Source organism: Aplidium turbinatum, chromosome 5 (genome assembly GCF_918807975.1).
Source record: "Aplidium turbinatum chromosome 5, kaAplTurb1.1, whole genome shotgun sequence".
Lineage (NCBI taxonomy): Eukaryota > Metazoa > Chordata > Ascidiacea > Aplousobranchia > Polyclinidae > Aplidium > Aplidium turbinatum.
This window is the reverse complement of record NC_137476.1, coordinates 3,948,794-3,972,440: the sequence shown is the minus strand read 5'-3', so window position 1 is coordinate 3,972,440 and position 23,647 is coordinate 3,948,794. Positions and strand designations below refer to the sequence as shown.

The 23,647-nt window shown below is 38.8% G+C and overlaps 1 protein-coding gene across 1 annotated transcript; it reads left to right on the top strand.

Annotated features, from left to right (window-relative positions):
- Positions 1–12,804: 12,804 nt before the first annotated feature.
- LOC145770375 (retinol dehydrogenase 12-like) lies at positions 12,805–23,350 on the top strand. Its single transcript, XM_082582007.1, has 7 exons — positions 12,805–12,922; positions 20,014–20,408; positions 20,674–20,806; positions 21,155–21,264; positions 22,050–22,218; positions 22,517–22,739; positions 23,101–23,350. Exons 1-7 carry the CDS (start codon positions 12,916–12,918, stop codon positions 23,210–23,212), a joined length of 1,149 nt encoding a protein of 382 aa, XP_082438133.1. The 5' UTR covers positions 12,805–12,915; the 3' UTR covers positions 23,213–23,350.
- The last annotated feature ends 297 nt before the right edge of the window (positions 23,351–23,647 follow it).

The window sequence follows — 23,647 nt, the reverse complement described above, 5'->3', positions numbered from 1 at the left end:
GGTCGATCTTAACTTTTTTTTTTACTAGCCACCGGACTAGTTGCTCCCTGTTTTCACTAGCCCGCATGATTTTTCACTAGTCCGACCAGTTTACTGACTTTTCACTTGTCTGATGACGTATTAAGATAAGTGTTACTAACTAAAGTAAAGGCTTTCAGATTTCAGTACGCACAAGAGAGCAACAATACGCACAAAAACACCTTCTCGTACTACAGACGCAAACAAGGCAATTTTAAAACATAAAAAATAAATGTGGCATACGGTGTGTGGCTGTGTGCTTAATATTTATTTATGTTGTAATATTACATTGTGTGCATCTGTAGTACAAGATGACACACCAATCGCCAGGGTGGTACAATCTGGGGGGTTTTTTTCGGTCATTTATCAGTCATTGACCAATTTTTTAGCAAAATGTCCAAAAAACATATAAATATAGTCAATTCGGTCAAAATGTCCAAAAAAATATATATATAGTCAATTCGGTCAAAATGTCCAAAAAATATATATATATATAGTCAATTCGGTCAAAATGTCAAAGGTTTGGGTTTCGCTGATGAACGTTGAAGAAACGTTTGTCTGTTCTAACTTTTCTCAGATAAAACACAACAACGTTTCTCAGCGAAACTTAATGTTGTAGCTAGTCAGGAAGTGCAAATTTTGGTTTGTATCAGCTACTTGAAAGGAAATATTTTCATCAGAAAAAATGACCAAAATAAATAAAAAATGACCGAATTTTTTCAAGTCATTTCGGACAAATGACCGAAAAGTCTCAGCGAAAAAAAAAACCCAGGGTACAATACTACAATACATAATATTCGTTCGCTGTCAAAAGAAGTGGACTATTGGACGGATTGCATTTGGTTAGGCCTCTACCGTCAGACCTGCCTGGCTTGTTGGGTCAGCATAACTCTTTAGGTCACGGAGGCACACGAGCTCTTCAACTACGACAAGGTAGCAATCCAAAGAGGAAAAAAAACGAAATAAAAGTTAAATAAAATATTGTTTGTAAAAATGTTCAAGCTTGGGGACGTATTAATATTATACAATTACACAGTGACAAGCTCTTCTTTGCTGGCAAATATTTTCACTAGCCAATCGGACTAGTACTGCAACATTTCCACTAGTCCGCACAAATTTTCACTAGCCATTGGCTAGCGGACTAGCGTTAAGATCGAACCCTGAGCTACCATATATTTCTTTGTCAAGGTTTGGTGTTTATGACGCATATGCAAAGTTAGGATTTGCAGGCACCACTCAAAAGCAGAAATCTGGAAATTTCCTCAGCATAAATTGGCACTTTGTCTGCAGAAGCAAAAAATTAATGCCGATGTAAAAAAGGTGGAAATCCGATCTTGGTGTCTATTAGGCTATATTGTACAACACATAACAATGAAGCCTGGCTAAGTAACAACAGGCAATTCAAGATGATTTACTACTGACAAGAAAATCAATCAGAAAATAAGGAAGGTATGGCTTTTGTTGTCTTGGAAATAAAATCCTGGTTCTGTCTGTGATTCACAACTAATAGAAAAGTATAGTCTAAAGAAATCTATAAAGTTATAGGCCCTAAAACAATGATTAGTTTTTGAACAGGACTTCAGTGCTGTGTTGTACAATAGGCTAAGACACCAAGACTGGATTTCCGCCTTTTCTACATTAGCATTCAGCATTAATTCTTTACTGCTGCGGACAATGCACAATTTTATGCCAGGGAATCCGTATCAAGTTAAAAGTGTTTTTTTTTTAATTAGACCACAATGAGAATGCCAAACAATACCTTGTACAACTTTAAGTGGTACGGTAGTATAAGTTCAAACTAGAGCCGGGAAATCAATTTTTCTTCAGAGGGCAAGTTTTAAAGTTCCATCAGCTTCAGTTTTGTTGATACAACCTTTATTTAAAAACTAATTGAAGAAATAGCACATGAATGACTAGAGAAGTGCGATTCCGAATGGTACCGTAGTGGAAACCGTTACTATCACAGCAAACTTGCAGCAACACGCTAAAACAGGTCGTTAGTATCTATATGGTGAAGCTCATAATCTAAATTTCACCTGTATATAAACAATCCTGGTTTGAAATTGTATTTACAGATGTATTTTTCATATCTACAGAAACTGCAAACAATATCTTCTTAGTGTCGCAAACCCCACTCTTTTTTAATTTGAATATCTTCTTAAAATGAAACCGTTACTGAATCACCTACTGTACTACACCAACCTTGAAATAACTGTTATTGAATGCTACAATATTGAATATTCGGCATATGAAAAGGAAAACTTGAAAAATATCCAGCTAACAGTTTGATGTAAAAAAAAAAACGAGTAAAAGCACACAACAGATTTTGTTTGCTGGCTGATGCTCAATGACGTGTCACCAAAGCTGTCATTGTGTTGCCAGATATCCATTCCTTAATTTCTCAAACGCCATTAAGACACACCACAACCCGTGTAGCTTATAAACATATTTGATTGGTTTTGGTTTTGAATCTTTATCCTCGGACTGACAAAGCCTTAATAAGTTATTCTTGGTAGTTTGGCATACTTGTAGAGGCTCTTGACGCAGGGCCGGTTTCCAAATGTGACAGAGTGAAGTTTCCGATTGTTGAAGTGTTGTTGCTGGGGAATTATTCCATCCATTAGGTGCCGGTGAATGGAGAGCAGTCCTTACATTGCGTTGTTCAAGCGCACACCCCGAGAGTCGAACCAGCGCCACTTGATCTTGAAGCTTCTTCGTTCACGAAGTCACGCTCTAACCAACTGAGTTATCCGGGCAGACATATAAAACCAAAAATACGGGATACCGTACTAATTGTTATTAGCAGTATTGTACGCGTTAATGAAATAAATTGACGGCGTCAGCGTCATCGCGAATTGCCGACAAACTTTACGGCGTAAAGTACTGCGTCAGCTCTTAACCGTATCTGTTACTGGCGTAGACTCTATGGTCTCGCCCTCTGCTAATTCAGCAATTTCACATAGAAGCAGTGACGCTAGAAACCTGAGATTTCTTGAGTTTTACTTTTTTTTTCTTGCTCCAACTTTTAATCCCGATTATGTTGGTATCGGATAATTGTAAAGTTCACAATAAACTTTTTGTCACAACCAGTTATGAAATGCAAGAAATTTGCTGATATTCAATAGCTTGATTGACAGTTTACTATTAGCGTGCGGTTTCATTTTGTGTTTGTCGGCGGCGCTAAAATTCCATTCTCTACCCAGGCAGCAAAATCCGTCATTTTTACATTGATTCAATGTCGATTTTGCTGTCTGGGTAGGGAGTCGCGATCTGACGAGATATGAGTCATTCTTTGCTGGCAGACAATAATTAGGAAGGTAATTTGTTATTTGCGCAAATTGCTTTGTAGTGCAAAAAGTGCATGGAATACTGTTTGCACAGATACGGAAAAAAAAATTGATGAAATTCTGCGTTCAACGCAAGAAGACTTTCAAATTAAAAAATAAACTGAGAAATTTGACCAAGAAATGGCGAAAATAGGTCAAAAACCGAGTCTTTATCACTTTTTCTACCTAAAATAGGCTGCACAATTACGAATATATTTTGGGAAATAAATTGATTGAAGTGATAGATAAGGCTTTTGACCAACGGCATACTTTTTCCGTTGTTATTTGATATAAGCCGATGGAGTAATTAGCAATAAGAAAGACGTAGACCTGATGGTCTCGGCCAGTAACTCTTGCCGCCAAAAGGAAACAGTAACAGATACGGTTAAAGAAATTGACGGCGTCAGCGCTAATTTCTAGCGCTATTTTAGCCAGGGTCTCACAAAACGAAAGTATTTCAACCAAGTTTAGGCTAACAATAGCTATGAATAAAGAGCAGATATTATGTTTTGAATTTGAGACTGTATTGTAATTAGCTGTTTAACCTATTAGTTATTTCCTTGTACAAACACAAGCATTTCAAAACGTTTGTCGGACAATCTGCTGCGTTTGGGACGCATAATATCCTTTCCAAGTGAAAACATGTGTTCCACAGCAGCGCTGGATGGTATTGGTGTGTTGTATTTCAAAAACAAGCCTTGAAAACGTTTACTTGGAAAGGTATCACTGTTCCAAGCGTGCTTTGATAGTTTAGCATATAGGTCTACAGTGTTGTACGTTGACGCCGTCAATTTGATGGCGTCATTTGACGGCGTCAACTTTTTGTTGACGCTGAGGCTAGCGCCGTCAATTTATTTTTCAGTTGACGGAAGTGATAGCGCCGTCAACTATTTTTCCGATTTTAAGCGTCAAGCGCTATGCGTCATTTTTTATTTTCATGGAAAAAAAATGAAAAATCTCGTTTCACAATTAGAGTTTCACCTATGGTTTCACAATGTATTCTGGCCAGCGCGACTCATCCGAATTACCGGCTTTTGCGTTGGTTAGAATGGCTCCCTGGAATACACGCGGAAGAAGTTCGCCAAATGATGATCAGTCTAGGGCCATTTTTATTTTTACCTAAAAAAAAAATTTTTTGACTTTATTTTTATCAAATTTTGACTTTATTTTGACCTAACGAAATTGCTCACATTTCTTCCTTGAATTGATACTAGTTATCCAAACATAATATTTTGTCGATTTCAGACCCAAACGTAATATTTTGTCGAAAAGTCAAGGTTTTTATGGATTGTAAAATGTGCGTCGTGTTTTTCGCCGATAGGAAAATCTCCACAAATCTGTCTAACTTTTGCTGAAGACGATTTAGCTTGGCTAGGCCTATTCCTAAAATCCAAACTGTTGATTTTCGAAAAGACTAGCCTATACGTTTGTGAAGATGGACCTTTTTATAAAAAATATTTAAATACGTAACAATGAATAAACAATGGGCAATTTGCGATAAAAGGTAGTGCTGATCCGTCAGCATTGTGACATATTTCCTGCTTTTGTCGCAGTTCCTGATTTACAATGCTTCCACGAGGATTTTGACAAAAATTACTTTCAAGAAACACAAAAAGTTTGTCAAAAGCCATAATTTGACAAATTTTGACTTTATTGAAAATTTTGACTTTATTGTCAATTTTGACTTTAAATTGACCTATAAACTTCTTAGAAACAGTCCTCTAGGTGCTAAAAATAACTTTATTCTTGGATTTGTGGATAGACGAGGTCCTTAAAAATTTTTGACTTTATTGACTTTTGCGGGCCCTAGTGATCACCCATGTATTGAGAACGAGAGATCAGAGACAGAAAGCGAAAAAATCCATGATCGGCTTCGCGGAACGTTGAAGATACTTTATTTCAAGAGCTTTATGCCTCTGAAAAGAGCGATGTTGGTGCAGTGAACCTGGTTAAAAGATTTATACATGCTAAACTATCACAGCACGTTAGGAACAGGGATACCTTTCCGAGTAAACGTTTTCAATTTATTTTTGAAATACAACACACCAATACCAACCAGCGCTGCTGTGGAACGCATGTTTTCACTTGGAAAGGACAATAGCTTAGGCTATGCGTCCCAAACGCAGCAAATTGTCAGACAAACGTTTTGAAATGCTTGCTTTTTCTGTAAGGAAATAACTAATAGGCTAAGCAGCTAATTACAATACAGTCTCAAAACATAATATCTGCTCTTTATTTTTAGCTATTGTTAGCCTAAACTTGGTTGAAATATTTCCGTTTTATGAGACGCTGGCAAAAAATAGCGCTAGAAATTAGCGCTGACGCTGACGCCGTCAATTTCTTTAAAAGCTTACGCAGTACTTTACGCCGTAAAGTTTTTAGGCAATTCGCGCTGACGCTGACGCCGTCAATTTATTTCAATGACGCGTACAACACTGAGCATATATAAATCTTTTAACGATGTCCACTGCAACAAAATCGCTCTTTTCAGGGGCATAGAGCTCTTTAAATAAAGCATCTTCAATCTCCGCGATGACATTCATTGATTTTTCGCTTTCTCTCTCTGATCCCTCGTTCTCGATACTGATGCTCACAATATGAGTGATCACCATTTGGCGCACTTCTTCCACATTTATTCCAGGTAGCCATTCCAAAGCCGGTAATTCGGTTGAGTCGCGCTGGCCAAACAACATTGTGAAACTCTCATTGTGAAACAAGATAACAAAAAATCCGTCATCAAAAAAAAAAGACGGCGCTAGCCTCAGTGTCAATAAAAAATTGACGCCGTCAAATTGACAGCGTCAACGTACAACACTGATTATTTGTCTTCGTATTGAAACAAGGAATTTGAACTCGAAGAAAGTGAACAAATGCAAACAGTTTTAATGAATTTTTTTACTGCATAAACTAAAAGAATTTGTCTGTGTTGTAGGCTATTGATTCACATATGCATGAGGTAGATCAGGGGTCCGCAAATACTGGGTCGCGACCCAAATTTGGGTCGCGAGACCATTCACAGTGGGTCGCAAAACGGTTTAAAATTACCATAAATATAACTTGTATGGCAAAAATAAATACAATCATATAGTCTTTGAAGTGCTGAGTTTCGTACAATTTGGTAGGCTACAAGAAAATTTATACTTTCGATTGTAGTACAGTAGTTAAGCCCACGGGGCCACGGTTATATATATAGCCTGGAAGACAGCTTGAGCCAGGGCATGAAAACTCTCTCAGCTTAGGCTATCTCCAGAACTGGCGACTGAAACTTAGCGAAAACAAAACTTTGGCGGCAGCTTTCCACCTATAGCCTACAGTCGGGAAGTTGATCGTGAGCTACATGTTCAGAACAATGGAAAACCTCTGACCTTCTGCCTCGAACCAGAGTATCTTGGGGTGACACTAGACAGATCGTACACATACCGCCACCATTTGGTATCACTGCGCCAGAAAATGACATCCCACGCTGCACTACTCAAGCGCCTGGCAGGCCACAGCTGGGGGGCGAGGGCTGACACTTTGCGTATAGCAGCCTTAGCCCTACTCTTCAGCAGAGCACTGTGCACCTGTTTGGTGCTGCAGTGCACACTGCCATAACATCGGCACTGCCATGAACAGCGCCCTGCGCACAGTTACCGGATGCATGCGTCCCACACCATTGGATAATTTTGCCATTCTCGCTGGCATCCAACCTTCTGAGCTTCGTCACGAAGAAGCCACTCTGTTTCTTAGCCGACGGGCACTAAAGCCTAACCATCTTCTCCACCACAAGATCTCTGCTTCCCCAAACCAGCACCCCAGTCGACTGAAGTCAAGACAACCATTCGTGCCAGCCGCTCAACTTCTGATCAACGCAGCAGATGAACTTCATCTCTGCGGCTACTTGGGCGGACTATAAATGGAATTCTGAAAGGAAGTCAAGTACCACCGGACTTCATTCGTTCATCCCCAACGCCGACGGTACCCGGTCATTTGGTCGACAGGACGTTTGGTCGACAGACATTTGGTCGACAGGACGTTTGGTCGACAGGACGTTAGGTCGAAAGAACGATTTATTTTAGGGTTAGGATTAGTTAACTAACCATAACCCTAATCTAACCCTGACTCTAACATTAACCCAAAAATGAATCGTTCTGTCGACCTAACGTCCTGTCGACCAAACGTCCTGTCGACCAAACGTCCTGTCGACCAAATGTCTGTCGACCAAACGACCGTGCACCAACGCCGACACATGCCCCATCGGCCTGACACTACAAAGACAAGCATGCGTGCGCCTCAGCCGTCTTCGTACGTGCGTCGGGCTTTTCCGGTCAACCATGCGCCATTGGGGAATTAGTCTCTTCCTCCTCCTGTGAATGTGGTGCCGAGGAACAGACTGCAGACCACATCATTAATAACTGTACCATCTTCAAGCCACCTAACGGAGTGGAAGGTCTGCGTGTCATGGATGATGAAACCAAAGACTGGCTGCTCTCTAATAGCCTTCCAGTGTAGTCCGCGAACATCTTGAGTCTGGGCTGGTAAAAGGATAGAGTAGACCCTCGGCCCCAGAGGCTTGCACGACGACGAAGCGCACGGTTAATAGGTCCACCCGCTTATTAAGCCCAATTTGGTCTATTCCGGAATTACTGAAGGTATAGGAGTGGTAGAAAATTGTCTCCTGCAGCCAAAATTGTCTGGCCCCGATGTGGCCTTAATAAGTGGGGACGACCGTATTGGAATTAATATTAATTTGCAAAGTGTTTTGCGCAAAATTATATGCTTCCGAAACGTTTGGGTCGCGAAGACTTCGAACGATTGCTTTTTGGGTCGCACCAAAAAGTATTTGCGGACCCCTGAGGTAGATAACTACTGACCACTTTTTAGAATCACAAAATGTCCTCCATTGCAATTTTGTTACCACACACGTCTATCAAATTTCTGAATTAGGCTATTCTTTGACTGGAGAAATTATTTTAAATCTAGCAACACCAAAGTGAAACCAATCTCAAATTTTGTTATTTCGAACATCTTTAGGCTACCTCCGGCGTTTTTGTTAATTTGGACTTTGGATTCGGCTAAAAACCATCTCTTCAACGGATCGTTACTTTTTGCGTTAATGCAACGTCTGCAATCGTTGTACCAATGTGGAAAGGGATTAATTTATTGCGTAATCTATCGAACTTATGTTTCACCTTTTCTAACTTCACCTTTTTTAACTTTTTGAACAAGCTATCTTGACTTGACCACTCTGCTTTAATTCCCATATTTGAACATTTTTGCTACAGTTGCACCACCTTTTTCTACGCTGGAGATGCTATAAATACTCCATACAAACCAATGTTAAACAATAGGCATTGCTGATTATTATTTTTTTCCAGATTTTTTACCGATTATGATATTCTTGAATCACTTATTCACGATTCAGTCATTGTTCGAATTCCTTGTGGTTTGGAAAAAGTATTCTATACCGGTACTGTCTCAATTACTGTTTGAGCGGTTCAGAAACTTTCTGAGAATCATTCAATTCACATCAGAATTTGTTTGTCAAACGCAGTCTCGTTTTGTTCTTTCATCGTCTAGCAACAACTCATGAAAATAAAAGAATTGACATTCACAAGCTATCTTGCGTCATCAAAGAAAGCGTCATGTCAGCAACGGACAACGGTTCTGCTGTTCTCAAAGTCATTTCTTACATATCAAAAACCAAACATCTATCAATTCAAACTTTCCTCTCAAGAAAAACGTATAAAACCAAATACCCTGCAATTCTTATTTTTGTTCTGATGGAACGGTTCTTTCTCATAGTTTATGTTCAGTTATCGAACCGTTCACACTTCACAGTTTAGCTTGGTGACACTGAAAGCATGGACGGTCTATCGTTTCTATTCATCTGGTGACGTTTTTAGTGCCAATTCTCCGTTTCTATTAAATTTATTTTGCCTTCGTTTAGCTGAGTTATGTTTTACTTTCCTGTTTGAAGTTGTAGGCTACGGTACTATTAAAATAAGTCCTGCATGAAGAATTGAAGACTGTATGCTCATCATAAGACCTCGTGGCTCGATCACCCCTCGCCACCATTGTGCCCTGGGGTGTCGTCGTCCCACTGACGAATGTACAGCAGATAATATGACCATGCGGTTTGGAGCAGGGATGGAGGAACCATTTTAAAAGTAGGTGGTCAGTCAAAGTTACGTAGCAGTCAAAGTTAATTGTAGGCTACACTATCCACTGTTGCCACTCTCTTGTCATGGAAAAGTACTAGATTTGACTAAAAAAAAAACACTAGATTTACAAAAAAAACACTAGCATCATAAATACACGATCATTTACACGCATAATGTACAAAAATGACAGCCAATGGCGTCAATGAGTGTTAAAAGTCCTTAAAATTTCAAAGTAGAACTGAATTTCCTTGAAAGTGAGAGCCCTGAAGTCATAGCTGTAGGAGAGTAAAACATTTTGGGGGGCGAACAAAATTTTCCTCAAATTTAGCCTTTGCAAAGATATTGTCAAAAATGCAATATTACTCACAATCATTTTAAGAACTCCACACTCACTAGCGTACGCAGGGGGGGCATTGGGCCATGCCCCTCCCCTCTTAAAAATGTTTTAGTAGTTAACGACGTAGATTAAGGCATTTAATATGTTTCGGATTGCACTGACAAAGCATAACAATGTTGTTTTATAGACTAAGCTAATACGAAATACATGGCCCAATCCACCTATCCCACCCCAGGTATGCCAATGTAGCATAGTGATCTGTAGGCTTATTATAGTGAGAAAGAAATGGATAAAGTCTAAACTAAAACCATTCTGGGATGTCATGAAGACGTCTGGGATATCAATGACCAGTGGCGTAGCCAGGGGGGGTGGTTACAACTTCTTTTTAGCACGTGTGTGACGTCACGATATTGAGAATGATGCTTTCAGTCTAAAAAAAACTTGCCTAATTTTAAACAAAACTCCATTAAAAGAGCAAGTTTTGCCCATACCGAACATTTAAACATCTCAGTTAGGAATTAGCAACAAGAAAACATAGAGACTTAGCTTTATTTCCTAAACATGCGGAAGAAAACATGATCTTATCCTTTTGCTATGCCACCTGACAGCACCATTTTACAGGAATATTCATACCTACATTTTTGTTGAAAATGCTCTCAGAATGCACCAAATTCAAAGTAATTTTTCAAAATTTTCTGGGAGAGGCCCCCCAGACCCCCCGCCGCTGGGTGTCGTCTTAGGCGAATACGCAATCGGGCTTCGCCCGCCGGTCGTCAAAACCCCCCCTTTCAAAATTCCTGGCTACACTACTGTCAATGCCCCCCCCCCCCTTCAGAAAATCCTGCGTACGCCACTGTCCACCGTACCTGCGTACGCCACTGTCCACACTCATCAAATGTAAGCGACGAAATATAAGCCTCCGGTACCATATGGTAAGCTACGCTACCTACTTTAGTCTACTTTGAACACTTTTCACACAATTGTGTGTATTTTTTAAAGTATTTATGCTAAATATCTCAAATTTGGTCATCATTGGGTGTAACTAGACAAAAAACTCGAGTCCATTTTGAAAAGCACTACAAACACATTGATGCAGCCAAACAAAAATAGGTGGGGCTACTTTGAACACTGTCCAAACTTATGCACACCAACATAGCGGTAAATAGCTAAAAAAACACTAGATAGCAAAAAAAAACACTAGAACACTAGATGCAACCCAAAAACACCAGATCTAGTTGTTACGGACAATTTTCACCAAATCAAACGTCATAAAAAAACGTTATGGTCTACTTGACCTAGCTGGCATCTTACGTCATGGAAATTGCTAGAAAATGTCCAAATATTGCACCATCGTTCGTAAGACCTGACGAAACATTGCATCATCACCTTTGAACACCTGTTTAAATTGCGTGACAATGTCTTTCATTATTGCGTCACAGTTACTGTTTACGTGAGTTTGAGATATTGCAAATTATTCTAGTCATTCGTAAAATGGTTGCTTGAAAGTTGGAGGCATATTTAACTGTTTGCTTAGTGCTTGCCAGCTGGATAAAATTTCCGTCTTTTATCTAAGTAATTTGGATTGTAGTGACAAGTTTTAGTGGTGTATCGCGTTGCACCCCATTTTCGATAGCCGCGGGCTAATTTTACAGAAATACACTTTTTGAATAGACGTTTCAAAGGAGTGTTTCTTTTTCGGTCATTACATACAGACGAACGGATCCGGAAATCTTATGTTACAATTTTCCCACGAAGAGATTATGGTTTACCCAGGGATATCTATAACTACGGGATTGGAAACTCTGTGGAACTGAAAACCATTTTATACACCAATAGGGTCACTTTTCTTTGTGCGTTGCTGTGATAAGTAATCACATAAATTGACCTCAAAGGGCAGCAAGTATTAGGTTAAACGAACAACCAAAATTGTAACAATCAATTCACCTGCTGTAAATTGTAAGGTCTACGCTTGCCTGGTTTGTTTATTTGTTTGTATTCCATTAGTGCAGTCATGTTGTATTTTGTTTGCTGCTTAAAAAATTTCCAGAATGACTATTGGTTTTAGTTCTGATGACATCGTAAACGGATTAGTTTCGTACTAGATTGGTCTGTGAACAAGTTGATGATACAACAGAATATTTCACTGATTGCTGAACACTCCTCGTTTACTTCTGATCCGATTTGCAGCACGCAAAATGCTAAAGAACAACAGTAGGCGGTTTTTGGACTCGTTGCATTCATTCATTTTTTGGATTCATTGTTTTTTTTTTCTAGCAGCGTAAATGTACTTTTATAATCAATTAAGTTTTAATGTGAGTGTACATTGTGTATTATTATTGTAAAATCGAATTTTGTAAACTTCTTATTTTAAGGGCATTTTTAAAAATGAATTTTGATGTCAGAGAAGACTCCACCAAATAAAAAGTTACAACAAAATACAAGTGATACTTAAACAAACACGTTTTCAAAAATGGGCTGCCTAAAACACAATTTGAACTTTTGAAGGCACTTCGCAGCAGCCAGCTTCGATAAATTCTATACCGTAGCGAATCAGTGCAAGGGGCGCAAGGCCATTTAAATTTTCAACTTTGTTGACTCCTGGCCTGAAAATTTCCTGCGAAATTCCAGTGTTTCAAAATAAAATTGAAGAACTTAAATTTAAAGCTTTTTTTTTTTAATTACCAGCCAAATTCTAATTTATAAAAAAAAATTGATTTCGTTTTGTAAAATTTAAATTTCCCTAAATATTTCCCTAAAACAAGCAATTCCCTAAATATTTCCCTACAGCCAAAAATTTACTCCAAATTTCCCTAATTTAGGGAAATTTCCCTAAAAGTGGAAACACTGCCACTGACACTATCTTCCTGAACTATGTTGCTCCTTTTTTCTTTTTATATAATTTTTCATGAATTATTACATCACAGAAGCAATTATTGCTGCAATGTGTTGGTCTCACTGTTTTGAAGTTTGTTTTCTTCAAAAATTTTGTTTTGTTGGTTCAGTTTTTTGTGCAAATGTGGAGTGATGCAAAGTTTTAATTGTTACCGAAATTTGTTATTTTGCTTTGTAGCTTTGAATTTTTGTTTGCGCTATGGATGGTAAGTCGGATAGCCCATAATTACCCCATTAGTTACCGTACCGTAGGGATAATAGGCTAGAATTCAAAGGAAAACTTTCTGTAGCCTAATTGTGATCAATTAATTATCCTACCATTTATTAGTGGTCCACTGAGGCTAAAATAAAATTTCATAATGACTTAAGTTTTCTATTTTTTTCTGTAATACCCAATTTGAGGAGTAGGATGTCAAGATGTCACAATAGATCATTTTTAAACTGTTATGGGTTAAATATCTATCAAACACATTGTTTTGTGTTGAGCAAATTTAGATGGTTTCAAATTTACACAATGCTACATTTGTGGCATGCACATGACTTTCTCTAAAATATCTGTCCGAACTAAATGCATTTTAAGAATATGAAATTTTTTTGAGTTGTCAAATCTTTGCAACGTAACGTTTGTTTTTAAAAGTTTTAATCATTTATGGTATTTTCTAGTTTTTCAGTTGTGACAATGACGCTTTTGCACTTCCTCATGATAATGGTTGAGTTTTGTAACAATGTACATTGTACAGGCTGGGACTTCTCGGTCATTTGTCCGAAATGACTTGAAAAAATTCGGTCATTTTTTTTTATTTTGGTCATTTTTTCTGATGAAAATATTCCCTTTCAAGTAGCTAATACAAACCAAAATGTGCACTTCCTGACTAGCTGCAACATTAAGTTTCGCTGAGAAAAATTGTTTTTTTCGGACATTTTGACCAAATTGACTACATATTTTTTCGGACATTTTGACCGAATTGACTATATTTTTTTTGGACATTTTGCTAAAAACTCTGTATGTAAATGACCCATAAATGACTGAAAAAAAAAACAGTGTACAGACCTCGAAATTCGTTTTTGTTGACGGCGGACAAACGTGTCCGATCGGAGCAGCTATCTCGATGGACAAATTAAGTTTCACGGCTGACACTACAGTTTTTAACATCGATCGTCATGCTTAATCACTTCATCTTGATAATTCTTCGCCATTTCAAAACTATAGCTACGGTTTAGAAGGCTTTTTAAAATTTCAGCGAAGTCACTCTGAAATTCTTTCACTAGACCAACGACAAACGCTTGAAGAGTCAAAGCGCCGTGTAGCTGCTCAATACGCCGCATAACTGATTAACTTCCACCGAACAAGGTCGTGTGGCTTCTTGCGTCAAAATGCTTTGGGCACGAGTTGGAAAACTTGTACACTATAACGCTACTATTTTCTACTGTGCAAAGTTTTACTAGTTGTACCTCTCCAGAGATCCACTTGTTTTCCGACTCTTGCATTAAAGTCTCCAAGAAGAATAACTTTGTCTTCTCGTAAAGTGTGGGAAAGAACATGATCGAGTTGGTTATAGAAAGCTTCCTTGACTGCATCCTCTGCATCAAGTGTGGGGGCATAAGCACTGATAACAGTTGCATGTTGATTGTTAGCCAATTGGATTCGGAATGTCATCAGTCGAGCATTTATTCCAACTGGCTGTTCTGTCAGTTTTGGGAGGAGGCAATTTCTAATCGCAAAACCTACGCCGTGGATTCTCGGATGTACAAGATCATAGCCCTTCCAGAAAAGAGTAAAATTGCCACATTCTTCCCTTAGTTGGCCCTCTCCATCTCTCCTGGTTTCGCTAAGAGCCACGATGTCAAAGTTGAAACGCTGTAGTTCACGAGCAATGATAGCAATTCGTCTTTCTGGCCTATTTGAGCTGGAGTTATCCATTAGAGTCCTAACATTCCAGGTTCCAAATTTCATAGTTACATATTTCGTTTTTCGACCGCAGGTAAGGTAAATAAGGTGAAGTCAGGTAAGGTGAAGTCGTGATAACTGCTGCCGAACATCTTTCCTGCTTCTTCCAAAAGATAGAGCGACTGAATCAAGTTACCACCACTAACGTGTCGGTTCCGCACTAGAAACTTCCAGCTTTCACTTGCCTGTTCCCGTTATGCATTATCGATCGCCGTTAGGTTTGAGTGTCTTGCGAAGACGCCTGTGCGTGAATTGATTAGCGTGGACTTGCTGGCGCACACTCAACAAGCACACATAAACTTGACAAGGCCATCAGCTTTATCCAATGGCAAGCAAACCAAGACGATTGGAGCTGGTGGCATGCTGCAGCCTTCATCCGCCTTCACAGTCGTTGAGCCTGGCTGGCTTTATCCGCCTGTTCCGCCGTTGGGGACTTTGGACTACGTTTTGTCTGACCTCTACCTTTCGACTAACCTGGCATGAGTGACCCTTCTGGGAGCAGTTAGCTCCCGCCAGTAGGCTACAGCTCTAGAGGTCATTGAGGTACGGAAACTCTCTCACCACGTTAAGGTAGTAGTCCGAGGAGAGAGGTACAATTGGAAAAGAGGGAGTGGGAAAGGTCAACTCTAACGGAACCCTTCTTCTCACTAAGTGTGCAGAGCACAACCTGGTGATAACCAACACTTTATTTCGCCAAAGAAACCGCCTGAAAGTTTCTTGGCAACATCCGCGGTCAAAACATTGGCATCTCATCGACTATGTGATTGTAAGATCTCGTGACCAACAAGATGTGCTCCTTACTAGAGCTGTCACTGGAGCCGATGAGTGCTGGACAGACCATCGTCTCATTGCATCGATTCTAAAGATAAGACTACATACTAAATTAAAACACCACGATCCAGCAAAAGTTCCACAAAAATACAATATTGAAGCTCTTCAGGACACGAAGTCACGTGAGACTTTTCAACAGTGCCTCCAAACTCGTCTTCAGGAAAATTCGATTTCTGACTCTGTTGAAGATTGCTGGAATCACCTTAAAACGGCTATTCTCGACACATGCAAAGAAACTGTTGGTCATAAGAAGAAGAACCATCAAGATTGGTTCAATGAGAACGATAAAGTTCTTAGGGAACTAATCGATAGAAAGCGAGAAACCTTTATCACGCTCCAGAATGACCCTCAATCTGATATAAAACGTGACCTGTACAAAAAATGTAAGGTTGAAGTCCAAAGAACTACTCGTATTCTCAAGGATGAGTGGTGGGAAAAGAAAGCCCACGAAATGCAACAGCTGGCAGATGCCAATAACACACATGGCTTTTTTAATGCAATGAGAGAAGTCTACGGACCATCCACGCATGGACAATCCCCTCTGAGAAGTAAGGATGGAGAAACGATACTTAAGAGCGAAGCCGAAATAAGATCTCGATGGAAGGAACATTTTGAGGAGCTTCTCAACCATGCAGCTGTTATTGACAAATGCGTGATTGACATTATTCCCAACATGACACAAGAAGACTCTCTTTCTCAGACACCATCTCTCGGAGAGGTCAAAACTGCCATCATGGCCATGAAAAACAACAAAACAGCGGGCCCTGATGGAATCCCAGCAGAGATTTACAAAGTAGGTGGCAGTTTAATCTAACGTAACCTTCATCAACTGCTAATCAAAATTTGGACAAATGAAATTGTTCCATCTGATTTCAAAGATGCTAATATCATCACCATATACAAGCGCAAAGGTAATCGATCAGAGTGTGGAAATTACCGTGGGATCTCTCTGTTAGCAACTGCTGGCAAGATTTTAGCACGTATTTTAAACAATCGCCTCAAACTGATATCCGAGAAGATCCTTCCCGAATCTCAGGCTGGCTTCAGGCCATCGCGTAGCACCACAGACATGATATTTTCCCTCAGACAATTGCAAGAAAAGTGCCGTAAACAACATCAACCACTGTACATGGCGTTTATTGACCTATCTAAGGCCTTCGACCGCGTCTCCAGAGATCTCCTGTGGGATGTACTTTCGAAATACGGATGTCCAGACAAATTTCTTCGTATTCTGCGTCTTCTTCATGATGGTATGTTTGCCAGAGTACAGACCAGCAACAACAGTTCTGAACCTTTCCTGGTTAACTCTGGAGTGAAACAGGGCTGCGTAATAGCACCAACTCTTTTTGTAATTTTTATTGCATCTATCTTGGAAATAGTCCACCATGACCTTCCATCTGGCATTGACATATCTTACCGCATGGATGGAAAGCTCTTTAACCTCGTCCGCCTTAAAAGTAAATCAAAGACTACAACACGGAGTATTATGGAATTTCAATATGCCGATGATAACTGTGTAGCAGCACTGAGTGAAAACCACCTACAGCAGATTCTGAATGCTTTCCATAAAGCATACAAGAGGCTTGGACTTAGCGTCAATATCAACAAGACTCAGGCCCTCTTTCAACCACTTCTTAAAGATCGTACCAGTGCTCTGCCAGAAATCCTTCTCGATGGTACACCTCTAAAAAATGTGAAACACTTCTGCTACCTCGGAAGTGAAATTTCAGACAACGCTGACCTTCAGGATGAAATACAACATCGTTTAAATTGTGCTAGCACTGCATTTGGAAAACTTCGCTCACAAATATTTGACAACCATAACATACGAAAAAGTACAAAGCTCGCCGTCTACAGTGCAGTAGTTATCACAACACTATTATATGCTTCCGAGACCTGGACCACCTACCGAAACCATATTAAAACTCTTGAAAGATTCCAACAACGCTGCCTGCGCAATATTCTGAATATCAGCTGGGAAGAGAAAAGAACAAATTTGAGCGTGCTAGAAGAGGATGAAACAACAAGCATTGAGTCCCGCATTATTTGAAATCAATTTAGATGGTGCGGGCATGTAGTGCGAATGCCAGATCAGCGTCTCCCTAAACAAATGTTCTACTCGGAATTTGTTAAGGGTAAGCGTTCGGTAGGTGGACAAAAGAAGCGGTATAAAGACTCACTGAAGAGTAATCTTAAAGTGTGTAACATCAATTATACAAACTGGGAGGAAACCGCAGAGGACAGGCTGCTCTGGAGATCTGCCACTCAAAAAGGTGTCGCCACGTTTGAGAAGGTTAAAAGGTTAAATCCAAAAGGTTAAAAGAAAAAAGAATGCAAAGAAAAGAACGACAATCACACCCACAACCAACTCTCCCAAACGATCTTAAATGTACCAAATGTAACCGAACTTTTAAAGCCAAGATTGGACTAATTAGCCATTTAAGAACTCACCGTTAGCTTTTATTTTATTGCGAAGGCCATCATCCTCGAAGACGAGGGATAGCCATCATCACTAGGCTTTTTTGTTTAGGTTTATTTTTGCATGTCATATTCTGAGCGAAAGTGAATTTTTCCTGGGTCTTTTCTTTCTGTATATATATCAAAACTTAACAAATTTTGTAACCACACTTGCCTTATTAATAGGACCCGCAAAAGTCAATAAAGCTAAATTTTTTTAAGGACCTTGTCTGTCCACGAATCAATTTATAAAGTTGTTTTCAGCACTTAAGGGGCTGTTTATAAGAAGTTTATAGGTCAAAATAAAGCCAAATTGACAATGAAGTCAAAATTTTCAATAAAGTCAAATTTGTCAAATTATGGCTTTTGACAAATTTTTGTGTTTCTTGAGAGTAATTTTTGTCAAAATCCTCGTAGAAGCATTGTAAATCAAGAACTGCGACACAATTAAACCATATTAACCCATAAAAGCAGGAAATATGTCACAATGCCTACTTGGATCAGCAGTAACTTTTATCGCAAATTGTCCATTGTTTATTCATTGTTACGTATTTAAATAATTAATTCTTATAAAACATTTCCTCTTCACCAATGTCCATGGTCTTTTCGATGATCAACAGTTTCGATTTTTGGAATAGCTTACTGACATTCGGTACGGTAACACAAAAATGCCTAAGCAAGCTAAATCGTCTTCAGAAAAAGTTACAGATTTGTCAAATTTTGCTGATAAATTTAATGCAACTCCCGGGGGTGATTTAAGGTGCAATTTTTGCGAGTTTATAGTGAAGTGCGATAAAAAGTATTTTGTTGAAAGCCACAGGAAAAGTAAACGCCATAAAGCTGGATTGAAGCGACAACAAGCATCGCAATCAAGGCAAACTTTCATTGTACAAGCCCCTTTTATTGAACACGTTTGGGTCTGAAATCGACAAAATATTATGTTTGGGTAACTGGTATCAATTCAAGGAAGAACTGTGCCCTCTACAAATAAGCAACTTCGTTAGGTCAATATAAAGTCAAAATTTGATAAAAATTAAGTCAAAAAAAAATTTTTTTTATGTCAAAATAACAATGGCCCTACATTACTTGGAGATCAAAGCCAGACATTATGACGTAAGATTTGAACTAATTTGCACGTGATTACCGTACTGATTATAGTGTAAAAGTGCCTGTATTCCGATCGATTCTTGGCGAAGAATTCACCTTTGTTACGCTGATTCAATGTCATCAATTGTTGAAGCAACGTAAAAATTGAAAGTTTTCCTGCTTGGATGGAAGCTAAGAGACACAGTATTCACATTTTCTATATGCGCGGAAATTTATAATCTCCCAACAATTGTTCGTGCTATGCAATGACGATTTGTATCGCTAGTTCCTGTGTTATTTCTCGGCGGACAAATATGACCGATCTAGATGGCACTTTCCGCAGCATCACATGCTGTGATTGCGGACATGTCCGCCGTGAATTTCTAGGCCTGTTTTTTTTTTTTTTTTCTAGGCCTGCAGATAGATTTTGAAAGTTCTAGTCTGCTAAACGGCTATTCAAACTTTTAAGAAATAAAATATTGAAATCTTTTTGTGGTCGTAAACAAAATTATTTTAAATGAAAATGGTAGACTAACTTAAATTTGCATAATTCAAAATTAATACAGAAATAAAATAGATACATAATTTCAAACGTTTTCGGCAAAACTTTCTGCCCTCTTCAGGAAAATATAGAAAGTTTTGCCGAAAACGTTTGAAATTATGTATCTATTTTATTTCTGTATTAATTTTGAATTATGCAATTCAATGTTATTAAGTTGTTATCAATTATCTGTCTATGGTTTTTAAAAAGTACCTCTCTGCCAAAGCTATAACTTAAATTTTAAACCAAAAGTTTAACCCAGATCTAATTCTGCTTTGATGAATTTAGTTACTAAACCCTTTGATATTTTGATTACACAGGTAGCTATAATAAATAATGTGTAACTAACTTCTGATAGATTTTTGATTAAGTCAGCAGTAAGCTTACTGACTGCAGCCAAGTGACAACATATAAGTTGGTTGTTGCCACTTCAGATCCTGCCATCCAAACCATTGAAATTGATGCCGAACAAGATGGCCCAGATCCGACCCAGAGTACAGAAAGTGATGCCGAACCAGTTTCTGAGACAACAGCTCCAGAACTTGAGGCTTCTAGGCCAAAGAAATCAATTTCAGTGAAAAAACCTGCTTCATCATCTGAACCCTCAACTTCTTCGGAACCCTCTCAGCCCCCGGTCACTGACTTAGCTAACAAGTCAAGTGTAAAAGGAAAAGTAAAATCGGATGTAAAGCTAAATGGAAAAACTGTGGTAATCACTGGAGCAAATCAAGGAATCGGTTATGAAACTGCTTTTGACTTGGCTGGTAGAGGTGCTAAAGTAATTATGGCATGTAGAAATGTGGAACTGGCAAAAAAAGCAAAAAATGAGGTACAGCAAAGCTAATTCTAATTGTGCAAGTCAATGCTAAAAATTGATTGACGCACTGACATCAACTCTGATCACAAGGTTATCTTTCAGGTTTCGATATACAGCTGTGCATTGTTTATTACAAATTTAAATGTCTATTGATTGCAAAATAAAATACAAATCCTAATAAATGGAACAATTTTGTGCCTTTTCATCTGCCTGGACAATTTAAAATGATGTGTATGTTTCATGCCACACATTTGTCATGTTTGTATTTTGAATGCAGATTTTGAAAGTTCACAGCAAGGCCAAAATTGACTTGAAAAGAATAGACTTGTCTTCTCTTGATTCTGTTCGAAACTGTGCAGAAAAGATAATAGCTTCTGAGGACCGGTTGGATATTTTAATAAATAATGCAGGTAGATTGGAATCAATGAATCATTAGTGCCACACCTGCAACCCAAAAATATTTAAAAAGTTTTTTTGCTTTCACATAAAAATTGTAGCTGCTGAGATAACCAACTGATGGTAGGTCAGACCAAAAGCGGTTCAAGTGTAGCTTAACTTACCGTAGGTTGTGTACAGTCTCAGTCAATGAAGCCTTCTGCTTAAGATGCCATGTCACATCTTCTTTGTTTTGTGTTTCTGTCCTATGTCCGACTTGTACTGATTCTCAGGCACACAACAATCTGACTTGCACTTTTAATTTGTATCATAAGGTCTAAACACTGGTGTTTTGTATTCACAGTAGCCTATTGTTTTTCCAGGTATTATGATGTGTCCTTATTGGAAAACAAAAGAAGGTTACGAAATGCAACTTGGTGTCAATCATATTGGACATTTTCTATTCACAAATCTTCTTTTGGACTTGCTGAAGGTAATATGTCATTTATGGACAAGCCCACATGGCGAGACTATTCTCAACTTTAAAAAAGGTTGTGAGAATCTTTACTTTCGCACTAACAAAGCCTTTTCAGTTGTTCGAGGCAGTTACATGTAAGAGGCCTTACAGAGTTAAATCTTGTTATTAAAGTGTTGTGGTTTGCAAATTATCTATTTTATCCACTCGATGCCACTGAATGGAACGCTGCCGTTCAATTGCTTTGTTCGTGCACAGTCCGAGAGTCCAATTATTGTGGCTTGGTCTTGCCGTTGTTCCATTAGCAAGGTTAGGCACATGCAACCGAGCACTCTGATTGTGTTCAATTACCACTCTGATTGTGTTCAATTACATAATTCACATTCGAACCTGGTCCATTTTTTCAAAGTTTAGTCTATTCTTAGTTTTCTGTATAGTATACAATGTAGGCTATATCTACATTTTCGAAAAGTTGTTTGTAGATTTTATTTACTTCCATTTAGGCTACGTCTGTACGGTAATAGTATCCTTGCAAAATATGTATGGATGATGTGGCCATGTCGTTATGTAAACCACTTATTGCAGGTGTTAATTAAAGTTATTAGTTTATATTCTTTACAGCTAGCCGATTAAACGGATGCTGAGATGTAAAAATAACTTTAGAACTTCAGGTCGCACGAAAGGGCAATTTATTCCAAATTGTTCGTAGCAAAGTAGCGTGTTTCAAAACTGTTAAAGAATTCCAATAAAAATTGTTTGCAAAAAAGTACTATTTGTTAAAATACTAAAACACACATATGCAGAAAAGTGCTCCGAGTAGAATCATCATTCTCTCGTCCATGGCGTACAGGCGCGGAACGATAAACTGGAATGATGTGATGTACACTGAAGGCTACGAGGCTGCTGAGGCCTACTGCGCCAGCAAGTTGGCGAACATACTTCACTGCAAAGAGCTGAGTAGGAGGTTGGAAGGTGGGCTGGTTTCTCTACTCGTTTGTTTTCAGTCTTTTTTTTAACCCTTTGGTGGACATTAAAATCTCAAGTGTCCAAAATTGGGTGATATAAACTATAGTTGCGTTATTGTTTCGACAGTTGATCCAACGATTTTTTGTTTCAAAATTGGCGTTGCCAAGAGAAATGTTGCCAATTACGCTTAAGTATGTTAACTTAAACAACATATCCCTCAGGGCCTACCTTATTCAAGCTAGTTTTATGCTCTAACAAGTAATTTAATTCAATTCTTTTCCAATGAAGACAATTTTCTGTTTAGGGACCGGAGTCACCTGCAACTGCGTGCACCCTGGAGTGGTCAGAACGAACTTGTTTCAGCACGGCAAGGGGAATCACGTTTCTAGCTCCATCCGAGCGATGCTCTGCGTCTGTTGGTGCTGCCTGCGATTGTGTGGTTCCATTAGCCCCAAGGAGGGGGCGCAGACCTCCATTTATTGTGCCATAGCACCAGAACTGAAAACTGTTTCGGGAGAATATTTCAAGTAATTGTGTAACCTACGTAACGTATATACAAAAATAGATAAACATTACATGCTATTATTACTACAAAAAGTGCTCAATGCCAAGCAGAGCAAATTACACCAAATATAGTTATTACTTTCTAAACCCTCTACAGTCTGTTTCCCCTTAAAAGGGGGATCATCAGAAGGTCCTTATTCAAATGGAATATATTTTATTTAAATAAGGACCTTCGGATGATCCTCCTTTTAGTGTGACACAGGTTGTTGTGGTTTTAGAAAGTAGTAACTATATTCGATAAATAAAAAAGATAAATTATTATAATGAAGCTTTTCCCACAATGTCTATTTGTAAACATCTGATAACTTTGCAATCCCTGGACAGCTTGTGCACGGCAACGCCGCTTGAAGCCAACGCGCTTGACGAGGAAGATGCGAAGAAACTGTGGATGTTGTCAGAGGACTGGGTGAAGCTCCCGGATCACGTGAAAGACTAGTCTTAATGATGAGCTCTTCCACTGATCATGTTTCGTCACTGTGTTTTATCATTTCGGAAATGAAATCTACTTTCGATTTTATTCCTCGGATGTTGCTCGAATATTTCAAAGTTGAATTAAACCAGTGATTGTGTTAAACATGTCATAAGAACCTCTGCAAAGGTTGTTTTCTTTATGGGAGTTAAAATCGCCCTCATTAACAATTCTACCGCCGGAACATGAAGGAAGACCCATATATGACGTATACCCCCAACGATAAGCTGCTTGATTGTGTGGGCAAACTTGGAGCAGTATAAGTCATTCAATTTATTGGGTTCAATTTTTTTGAAAGGTTTTATCACGGACACAGCTTGCTGGTTGATACTGGGTTGAGTCATTTGGTAACAAGGCCCAGATTAGTGAAAGATTTGATTGAGCTAAGCTGTGGGCTTGCAT